Below are 11,664 nucleotides of genomic sequence, written 5' to 3' on the forward strand. Positions count from 1 at the left end.
CATTGCTTATGTTTCGCAAGTAAAGGTAAATCGAAACAACACGTAGCTAATCGCCCGTTGACAAGTCTTAGGCAGTTTTCAGGCGTATAATAAGGTGATTTTCAACTTTACTATGCATTTTGGTATTGGATTGCGAGTTCTTCAATCAGTTATTCGTTTTCGTAATATCTGGAAATTGTTTAACGTTAACAGTAATTGAGACTATTTTTCCCGCAAATTTATCAGTTGTACTTTGGCCGTGTCTTAGTCGCAGGTCAAGTTAGGTTCAGATTTCCATTTGTTTTATATTAGATTCGTGATTTATATATCCAGAAAACCGTAACACGCGGGTCCGGTTCTACAAGTCTAACAACCAGTTTAATCTAAATTCGGATTCCTGCAGTGATTATTACTTGTGACTTGCGCGAACGGTGTTAATTCGTGTGATTCACCATACTCCAAATATAACACGATGGAATGTTTCCCGTATATTTGGCGAGCGTGTCGCAGTGGATGTTTCGTGATCGAAGCGGAGGCAGTCGGTAGAAAATTACTAGTTTGCTGTTTCCGTTACCTATCGTGATAGCAGCGAACGTTCTTATTGTTTCGCTGAGACTTTTTTTTAAAGTTCCATTTTAGCGCTTTCTATTTTCGGATTACGTCACTGTTCTACGTCATGCGTGTCGCGTGCTTACCAACGAAGTCAACAAAGCTAAATTGCACTAAGCGTGACAGAAGGTCAACCTATCGCATGACGCAAGTACTTTACGTCATTTACGGTGTGACGTAATCGCAGCCAACGTCACGAGCAATGACGTCAGTACGTGTTTTCGAACGCCAAGTTGCGTTTAACAATATACCAATATTTATGTATGCAAGATATACAAATAACGATCCAGATTATGGGCTTAATATATACTAAAGCAATATAAGCTGATGAGGATCAGAACCATTAATTACGTTTTGTGCAAATATGAATGAGCATGGTATGCGTTTTTATGTTTATAGTTAAATTATGCATTGTATTGGATTACAATCAACAAGGTATACGGTATCTTAATAGATTTTGTCTTCTGCTAACAGCGTGTTTTATCAGCAGCGATAATTTGTTTCACATTTACTGATCACAAACTGTATTACTTAAACATTCACCTGTCTCGTGGTGAGAACCACTAAACCATCGTTGAGAAGCAAAGTCGATCCAGCTATTTCTCGTCTCTTCACACACAGTGACACGAAGCCGCTAAAAGCAAACAAATTCAAGTGTTTCGAATTCCTGGTGTAGAAATCTGCATAGAATAAATATTATTACACAACCAAGTTATTACAAGGGGAACGATTTACACAGCTGGCAGATTATTTCTTTGCGGTTTGAGACACAAGCAACGATGGCAATATCACGTAAACTTTGTCGGCTCTTGGTCATTACAACTTTAACTGGAATGGTAGGTTTTAAAGCTAAAGTTAATGTATATGAGGTATATACATATATAGTACTCTGAGTGAAGATAATAAGACACCTTTAGCTCATAATACCCAAATATCCGGATCGTGCTGTTTAAAATAATTATAACGATTTATGGGAGTCGTCGAGATACGGTTTTAAAATCATTTGAATGTTATTTGTTTACTACCAAAAAGAACGAGAAAATAAAATGAAAGGTATCCCATTATATAGTCGTAAGGATATGGTTTTATAATCCTTTAAAAGTTTTTTGTTTACTACCAATTTTGACGAGTAAATAGAATAAAAATATAAAACATCTTACTCCAATTATATGTGAATTAATTCGATGCATTTGAATATGACAGGTTTTCTCGTTGTGCCCGTACGAGTGCATGTGTCGAGACGAACCAACACATTGTCCTGTAGCTGTCAGTCTTGTAACAGACGGTTGCAATTGCTGCAAAGTTTGTGCCAAACAGACGGGAGAAGAGTGCAACGACCAGGAGAAGGTTTGCGATCCGCATCGGGATCTCTTCTGTGATTATTCCGGGAGCAGGAGCGGAGATTGGGGAGTCTGTAGAGGTGAGAAACTGAGAAATGTTTACCAGATTTTATTAAAAAAACACTTATATTTGGTTGTATTTTTTATTTTAATATATGATTGAAAAATATACTTAGTACTGTGGGGTAAGATGGCATCTAAATCCCATATTTCATGTTGGTGTTTTAACGATTAAAAAAATATAACGAAAACCATGTTACCCCACCCAACTGTATGGTTGAACAAATTTAAGGTTCATTTTGTTTTTCAGCGAGGTCGGGTCGTCCTTGCATGAACAACGGTGTACGATTAAGCAGTGGCGCAATGTACGAGCCCTCGTGTAAGTTTAGGTGCTGGTGCATGGACGGGAACGAAGGCTGCCAACCACTCTGCCCACACGAAACACATATCCCCAAATTTGACATTTGTCCAAACGCGAGGCTACAGCCGGTGTCTGGCGAATGCTGCGACCGCTGGATGTGCGACAGCTCCTCAGGGGAGGAATTCATGCTCCCGATGGAGAGGTTCTGGACTGACTTTGTGGAGGAAAAATCGGAGGAGGTTCCAGCTCCCAGTGTCCCGGAGACTGGTAATGGAGTGATGGATGGGATCATTTATGAGGATGATGTTGGAGAAACGATAGACGAACTGATGGACGAGCAGTTTCCACAGAGCATGGTGTATGAACCTGCCATTGAACCAGAAGCGAACTGGATCGATAACAATGCAATACCAGGGGACGTGGACGGTAAGAGTTTGAAAGTCACATTGTGAAATTAGCTCGTTTGTGCCTGTATAGTAGGTTGGGGTACAATGATATATGTGTTCTTCTAATTTTCGCCCATTTGTTAAAAAAAAACAAAGAATATGTACGGAGTTATATAACCGTATCCCCATGTCTCTGTAGCGTTGGTAATTGTTAAAAACGCGATCAGGAAATTATGTACTAGAGGCATACATCTTACTAGCAATACTATATAAAAGATTAGCTGCTGGCAACTATTGTAGGAATCTTGTGAAACGCAAAACTGGGAAATTAACTTAATCACTGTCGCGTGTTAGACGACTGAGAAATTTTATTTTGTTCTTGTTTTTCGGAATTCTTGTTTACCACGCGTCCCATCCCATTTCACGTCATGGAATCGAAATTGGTTACGAGATATTAATGTCGTTATCTCGGTAACCGAATGACCCCGTGGGTCAATATATACATCGTGTGTGTCTGTGTGTGTACGTTGCGCTGCGATGTACGTGGGGACTTCACGGTTTGGAATGTTGCTGGTCGGTTATTAGCATACTTGTTGTTGATGATAAACGACAGCGGGAGTATTGTCCATACTTCGGGTGGTTTGCACACGTTGTTTATTGCCACGCTAATCTGCACATAACCGTGGTATGTGTATGACGCAGAGGGCCGACCGCTCCGTAATACCCATTCAATCATGGATGATGCTATTTATAGGAAACTCTTGTGGCTTCCCACGCTTGCGACCGCCGCCGAAAGTCTCGCGAGCCGCGACGAATTGCTGAATAGTTCCCAAACACCTGTTCCGTGTGCGAGGGCGCTATGTCCTCACGCAACTGTAGTGTTTAAACACCGGTTTAGCCGCCGCAATTAAAAGGCCCAGTCTGTGATTCCGGCAACGCTGTGGTTAAATTTGTCGGCGGCTGGCGAGCTCGGCCATTTTTAAGCAAACTGATCGCGTCGGTGAAAATCTCGCCGACTGATTTCCGACTTTTTCCAGTCGTCGTTTTTGCATCCGACATCAAAGAAAAGTTCTTTATAGGTTCCAAGCCTTTACGTAGGCAGAAACGGGACAAAGTAATGCTAATAGCGACATAAGCGAAGACCATAAGCCCCGGGTACAAAAGCCGGGATTTTAATTAATTTTTCCTCCTTTGTTCTGGTGGGTATACCGCGCTGCGATTTGCGGCTTTGCCAGTGTAAATAACAGTTATTAGAGTCCTGTAACGTCGCATGGCGGGGAATTCGAGTCCGCTGCCGGACAATAAAGAATCGATTCTGTAAAGGTCCTGTTTGCCCGAGCACAGACGGTTTGTGGTGTGATCGCTTTCGCGACATAACAATCCCGATTCAGACAACAAAGCAGTACTGTCGCATCTGCAAGCGTTCAATTACCGCATACCAGTGCAAGCTGAGGGCATCACCGGTCCTTCGACGCGGCAAAAACACCGCGGCGGACGAGCGAATTCAGCCCACTTCAAATTGAATGGTTTACGAGCGATTTGACACGTTCCCCCACAAGCTTCCACGCTCCTTTTCCGGCAGAAATAGACGGTAGGAAATTGAATCGCGTTTTTGTCGCGCTTACGTGCCCGAGGTGACATTGGGGCAAATTTTATTCTTTCCGTGTTTTTTATTTACGCAAAGGTTTCCATGCGTTTACTTTTATGCAGTACAGTACAGCGTGCTAAGCGTAATGATAAACATGAACTAGGCGACGTAATATTAGCTGGCCGACGTCTATAATAGTTACACACGATTTCAAAGTCATTTAAAAGCAGCATAAGTATACGAAGATAGCAAACACATTTAACTTGATTTAGCCCAACATGTTGTGTCCATATGCCCTTGTATGAAACTCAGACTGCACAGAAATAATTTTCATGTGTGTAACGTCACGAAAGTTACATTGTCGCTCTAATGGAATCTCCGGCATCTGCGAACATTCCATAAGCTTAAACGTGTTTACTTTCCTACAGCTGCTCGTCGAGAACAACGCAGCAGGACAAGAGGCCATTCTTCTTGTGATGTACACACTTCTGCCTGGAGCCCGTGCTCGAAATCGTGTGGCCTTGGCGTTTCCGTACGCGTGTCCAACGATAACCCCCGGTGTCAGCTCGGCAGGGACATGAGACTGTGCCAACTGAGGCCATGCCAAGGAAACCGCTACGGTCCAAAGGTATATTTGTTACATCAAATTACGTCTGGCAGCGGAAAATAAGTTCACCGCATTCAGACTCTTGTTTTGTCATCTTTGTGACACTTTGACAGTGGGTAAACCTAATGGTCCGCCATAATATCAACCAAACATTGGGCGGGTTTCTGTTTACTCCAACTCGGCGTAATTCCATTGGTTTACTGCCGCCTTGGGGTATCACGTTTTGACGCAAATTGATTTTAAAAAGACAGCAACCGTGACACTCTGTGCAGAAATCCAGAAAACCGCAACATTTCGTCCCGAATTAAAACGCGTGCTGCACAAGTTTAGCGTAGGCATGCGCCATCGCATCGACCATTGGAGTCGGGGAAACCAGATATTGCGGCCGCGTGACGCGATGACAGATTATGATAGCGTTGCGGTTTGGTGGATACATACGTCACTTTACAACAGCGATCAGAATCTCTAACATCGTAAACATCAAGCCGCGATCACTGAACGCCGCTAATGTATTTTCCTCGTCTGCAAGCTGGCGTTCCGGGCATGACTCTTGGGCTTGAAAAGAACAAGGTTGTCGTGGGTGCTTTGGATTTTAGCCAAATCGCCGATAGAGTATTAAGGGATAAATGGTAAGAGAGACTGAAATCCGCCTTGATCCAGTTGAAACCGCCACGAGCATCACATCATACTCGTGCGCCGCCCTGCCATGCTTATTCGTGGTGACCGCGGAACGCGAATGTTGTCGGTCCATGGTCGAATTTCAGACGACTGATTGAACGCAGCTGATCAAACAGACAATATAATCATTATAGATAGGCCAATTGCTTGTCTTAAACACCTGGGTTACGGTATGCCGTAAATTGTCTTATTTCTGGGTTGGGCTCGTCAATAGGGCAATGATTCAAAATCAGGGACGGAAAGGAGGGCAAATATAGATCGCGCGGACAGTGACAAATTGCACATCGGTATTCGAACTACGATAGTTACGCATACACTTGTAGATACGGATACATTTACCCGATCGCCTGCTGGATCGGAAACCTATTATTATGCGCCGCAATTTTACGGGATGTTGGAGATTCTGTCTAGCAAAGTTTTTCGAGTAACTTGCGTTTTGTTTGGCGACGAAAATAAACAACTACGTATGTATTTTTGTTTTGCAGAAGGGCCGACACTGCATGCGTCAAAAACGTGCCCGTAAGCGAGAGACACTGACGTACGCCGGCTGTACAAGTGTGAGAAAGTCAAGACCACGATACTGCGGTGGATGCCATGGACCTTCAAGGTAATTATACAGCCATACATTACGACCCTGACATGCCGTCACTGCACTATTTGACAATGCAGTGCAATCTCGCTGCCTATTGTTTACCGAGGCGCGTGCGTCAGAGTTGATACTATTTATATCGGCTGCACCCGGGCCCGAAAAGGTACAAGTTTACAGCCTCCCAAATTACACATCCGGAATCAGGATTAAAAGTTAAATTTACTGATTAAACCAAGCCATGAAAATAAACCTCAAAACGATTGTATATCGGTAGTGACAGCTCTGTTTTAATTCGCGAAGACCTACCAACCAATATTTCTTAACAGGTGTTGCACTCCGAAATCCACACGCACCATCTCAGTTCAATTTCAATGCACGGACGGCAGTTTATTCTCAAAAAAGATGATGGTGATCCGTAGTTGCTCCTGTCATTCCAACTGCTCGCCCAACGTTGTTCATAGAGAGGTGTTCCAGTATGCATTACACAACGACATGCATCAAGCCACCGCCCGATAAGAGATGAACGATGGACTAAGCGTTCCTTCATTGCCGTGTCCAGCGCACCCCTTCGCACCCTTTTCAAGTCACTCTCAGCACCCAAAACCCCAAACACATTTTAACTGTTTCAAAACCAAATTCGTGTCCTGTTTTCAATATAAAAATCGCTGCTTGTTTCGCTTGCCGGTGGGTGTCACTAGAGAGTTTTCACTGTGACTTTCAAAACAGGAAACACTTCGCTGCGTTACCACGGACGGTCCAAGTTATGTACATAGTATTTTCTACACAAAGTTTTCTATTTTTTCGTAAGCCATTTCCATCGTACTTTGCTTCCGTAACTGCCTTGCGCTGATCGAACTATTTATTTATTCGCTTACGACCGTCGGGTTTTATAACACATTTGGTTTCTACTAATCAATACAACACACCAAAGCAGAATGGTGCCAGCGAAAAGTGAAGCGAAAACTGCAAATTTAAAAACAAAAAAATAAACTGTTATGACAATTCCGCGTTTCTATTATAACAAAAGTTTCGGAAAAATCACATGTGGAAATTAATAAGAACATTTAAAAAAAAAAACAATTTTATTTTATTTATGCCATTTACGAATACTACTTTGCTTTTACTGATTTTAATAAACAAAGATTAAAAATTCTTGTGTTTGTACGTGCATTTTAACACGGCGGTAACATGTATGGTCAGGCTATATATGTAATAAAAGTGTTTATAGAAAAGGCGGCACTTATAATGTGTGAGCGTGTGTGTGGTATACAATAAGTTCATATACATATATTAATTAGGCTGTTAAGATATGCGAGACATAAGCGTTCTGATGCGGTAACATAAGGAGTTTTGCCGCTGATGAATTTCTGCTTCGGAAATTAGTCTGTGTTGGAAATGAAATCGTCTGCACCTGGTATTTGTAAGAAGCTATCACTGACTATGCTTATTCTATAATTGGCAACGTTAGCAGGGCACTATATATAACATACTGATCATTCGTAACCATCAGAAGTAAGATGCATGTGTTATGCAGCCACATAATGCGAGCGTCGGGCAACAGATCAACTAACCAAAGTGTAAACATAGGTGGGAAACATGTGAGCCAGCATACCGTTATTTATATTTCCACACGCTTGAATGGAGTCGAAACTAAACGTTTGCGGGCGAGTTTCATCATTAATCAAACTATGAGTCGCACGACTTCACTTGCGCAATGGGAGAAGCAGTAAATGCGGCCGAGATTTCATGCACGGGTTACGTAAGGTTACGGAATTAGAACAGCAAGCACTCTGTCAAAAAATGGCATTTTCGGTAGTCAGGGGAACTGGACCGACGTACGTGATTAATAAAATGCATCCGATGCGTTGATTGGTCTTGGCGTGGTCGACAGAGCGTGGCCCGATTATTGGAAGGCAACGACCGCTGGTGATTGTTTGGTAAACAAACCGAGCGTGGAAAAACAAGATGGACTGTCGACAGACCCCGTCAGCTAATCCGTCGCCTCCACAACAGACAGCACTGTTTTACCGGCTATTTTTAAGTCTTACGTAAGCGGTACTGCGCCCGGGCATTGACTAGGAGCAAACCGCGAACGGCAGATGTCGGTGGTTTACAACTTCCGACTTGCTTTGTTCAGTTCGCAAGCGCCGGTATTTGTACCTAAAAATACAGGCTGTGACAGCTCAGTACCATAATCTGACATTACAAGATTGCGCACGGGAGCCCACTTCCTATCCAGACCGCCTGAACCCAAAGCCGCCTCAGGCGTAAACAAATCCAAAGGGGTTTTCGACGTGAAAGATTTGTTCTGCGTGGGTGGCAATTTGGGAGTTCGCCGCTGTGCGAAGTAATCTGCGCTGTAACGAACAGAGCGGCGTAAAACAAGACCGCGTTTGTCTGACTTCTGCTCAGATTTGATGAATGTGTGTATTAGTTTCGGGCGGTTAGCACGGGCCGACGTTGAAAAAACAGACTTGAGATCTTGGGTTACGAGTTTCGGTTACATCTCGGAGATCGAGCGAATAATCTCATCCAGCGAGGCTTCGTCTGCTCTTGTCAAGCTAAAACGATAAAAACGAAGCGGTTCTTAAATTAGCGTGCCACGGGCAAGAAAAAATAGCCTGCTACATTTGCGGCAGCAACTATAGGGATTAGTTCGTCTTAGAGGGATTATAAAACAGGGTTCAGTTACAGAACAGGTCGTGAATATGAACTTGTACAGATAGGATGCACAGCAGCAAACACAGTTAAGATAGAATTTGGACTTTGAGTTTAAACGAAAAGAATTGACCAGCAAAGAGTTTAGGAATGTGTTGTGTTATTAACTATGTTTAGATCAAACATACGCCTGTAATACGCCCTGGTGGGTGTAGGTCGTCAAAATTAACAATAAAGCAGGATTTATAAAGTCGCTGATATAGCTGTAAATGCGTTTTTAGGGGAAAATATTCGGTTTTAATTTACCTGCCGCGATTTTTAGTTTTTGGACTCGATGTCGATTGACTGGAGCTGCCCATAGACGAGGCTGAAGATGTCTGAAAATCCTTTATGGTATCAGTTGCTGATGTGTTTTGGTCTTTCATTATTCCAGCTAAAGCGTCAGATGTTGAGACTTTTCGGATTAGTTTCAAAATATCTCGTCCTTTCATGCGGTCTGCTGGTACATCGGGCTCGGTGTCCGTACCAAAGCAGAGCTCTTCTAAGATTTTGTCTTCCACGATCCTAGGGGTGGTTGGAGCGACGGAAGATCGTCTCCGAACCCGATTAGGGTGGTTTCTGATGATCATTAGGTCTTCATCACGTTGTAAGCTTGAGGTGCTGAACGGTTTAGATGGCTTCGAGTATATACATCGGGAAAATGTCGTGCCCATTGTCATTGCTAAGTATATACGGAAATCAAGTTACTGATAATGAAAAGCGGTCGTCGCATTTTTCCAAATCAGTTCTTTCTTCCGTAAAGGCTCATGTTTTAATGTTTAAAACTTTGTTTACTTTAAGTTTTTATCAGAGAAAAATGTCACAAAGCAGTTTGTGACGTCATATATCACCATTGTGACGAAGGATGTACAGACAGTTTTAAGTTTCAGACTGTCGTTAGGTGGTGTGAGAGCGCTGCTGGTATGTCTCTTCAACTAACCAAAGAAACACAGTAGCAAAGTACAGCCAGTGATACTGTTGAAATTTACGTGAATAATGTTGACCTTCGCGCCGCCGCCCATTAATTAGCGTACCGCACGCAATAACAACCGTTTCTGGATTTAAACAAACAGCCGAAACATTTGCGTAAGCGCTCGTTAGCAGCGGAAATGTATAATTTCGGTGTCATTGAAGTCGGTGGGAGAAAAGCGAATAAACCGCAGCAGATGGTGTGGCGGGACTACGTAAAGCTGCGATTGTGCTGGCTGTGGAATAATTGCATGTTGCGTAAGCTATAGGGTTATTCACGTTTAAACCTTTGGTCGGTACAGAACGGAAGATGGGATACCGCACATAGTTACGTATTGTGTGTATTAAACCCGTGCTCATGTATGACATAATTTATCCAACTACAAAGCATTCAAGTGTGCTACACTATAAATAGCATAAATAAGTATATACGTGGAAAGAATGAGCAATACCGGCCGGGTAACAGAGCTTTAAATTTTGACATGCGGTGGCGTAAATACAATTGTACGGATTTCGAAAGCGAATTTTAAAGCCATTAATCATCGACTGTCAACGTTAGGCGACCTTTCTTCGGCTCATTTAATATTCATTCCCATCCCTGTGTTATAGGTGGAAGAAGTCAACCTCTCCATGATATTCTCCTCCATAAACGTCCCGGATACGGGTGTGACAAGGGACAGTGCATGGCTTAAGTTGTCTCAGGTTTTACACAAGTGGGATAAAGCGGGCTTATGCGTATTTAGGGGTCCAGTAGACCCAGCGCTTGAATAATCAGGTACTAACCCCACCCTTCCCAACAATGTGTTCCGTCCACAAACGGACCCACCCCGTACGTGCGTTTCCTACGCGCGTGCCGGATAAAGGGTCAACCCAGTGGCGTCTGGGCGACCAAATAAAGACTGACCACCCCGAAATGGATGTCTGAAGTCGGCCGCATTGAGTTATATATGAGTTCGCGAAATCGCTTGCTATTTTATTCAGCGATCGATTGCGAGTCGGTCTACATCATAAATCTATTATAAGTATATACAGCTAAGAGAGAGCCCGGCTATTATCTGGCTATTATATAGCTATTGTATATAGCTTGAACAATATTGATCCAAAGTACCCACTTTTCAATCCATCAAATCTGTTTTAAGATGGCGAAAAGTAAATCAAGTCGTGGTTAAGACATTGACAAGTAGTTGCGCGAATCTGCACGCGAGCTCTGGTTGTTTTGCGCCGTATCCGCTGAAGCGAGCACGAGGTGCCGTGCAAGTGATCGACCCGGTTTTTGAGGCAAGAGTAAGCGAGGGTTGGGAGTTGGAACTGAGTCAGGCACGCAGGGCCGATTAAACCGAGAGTGAGAGAAGTGTTCGGGAAAAACACCCGGTCTGTCGCCGTTAAAAGGAGTGGAAATCGGGAGGGGACTTCGAATTTGTCCTTGCTGCTCCAGCCGCCCTTCAGAATGCGGCGACGAGCGGGCGAGCAGGGCCAAGACAGGCAGGCCATCTGATTAAAAGGGAGATCGGCGCCATCGCTGATGCTCTGCGGCGGCAGGGTGACGCATTCCCGGCAAAGGAGAGTGGCGTTCCCGGCATACCGCTTTCGGTCTCACATTTAGGAATGCCACGAGAAAGAGATAGCGAGATACAGCAGCACGATTCAGTTCAGTCGCAGAAGTTTTGCGATGATAGATAGTTTACGTTTTCAGCGTAATCACTAACGTCCTACGAATTTATGAAAAATTCATATATTTTTAACAACTTTAATTTATTATAAAATATTGAAATATTTTTTTTGTAAGTTTGAAATAAAATGTTTGATCGTTAGTTCTACATTTTTACGTGTTCAGGGAGAACGTCTAAGACGTATTTTAAAA

The 11,664-nt window shown here is 43.2% G+C and overlaps 2 protein-coding genes across 2 annotated transcripts; one reads left to right on the forward strand and one right to left on the reverse strand.

Moving 5' to 3' along the window:
* Nucleotides 1-1,044: 1,044 nt before the first annotated feature.
* On the forward strand, nt 1,045-11,637 carry LOC149731870 (CCN family member 1-like). Its single transcript, XM_089885369.1, has 6 exons — nt 1,045-1,424; nt 1,792-2,008; nt 2,239-2,715; nt 4,692-4,891; nt 6,034-6,155; nt 6,464-11,637. The coding sequence occupies exons 1-6, from the start codon at nt 1,368-1,370 to the stop codon at nt 6,651-6,653; spliced, it is 1,263 nt and encodes a 420-aa protein (XP_089741495.1). The 5' UTR covers nt 1,045-1,367; the 3' UTR covers nt 6,654-11,637.
* Nucleotides 6,979-9,514, reverse strand: LOC149731871 (uncharacterized). Its single transcript, XM_089885387.1, has 2 exons — nt 9,102-9,514; nt 6,979-8,698 (listed from the first exon to the last, which is right to left on the reverse strand). Exons 1-2 carry the CDS (start codon nt 9,512-9,514, stop codon nt 8,638-8,640), a joined length of 474 nt encoding a protein of 157 aa, XP_089741513.1. The 3' UTR covers nt 6,979-8,637.
* Nucleotides 11,638-11,664: the final 27 nt, after the last annotated feature.

This window comes from Ciona robusta, chromosome 9, assembly GCF_009617815.1.
Source record: "Ciona robusta chromosome 9, ASM961781v2".
NCBI lineage: Eukaryota > Metazoa > Chordata > Ascidiacea > Phlebobranchia > Cionidae > Ciona > Ciona robusta.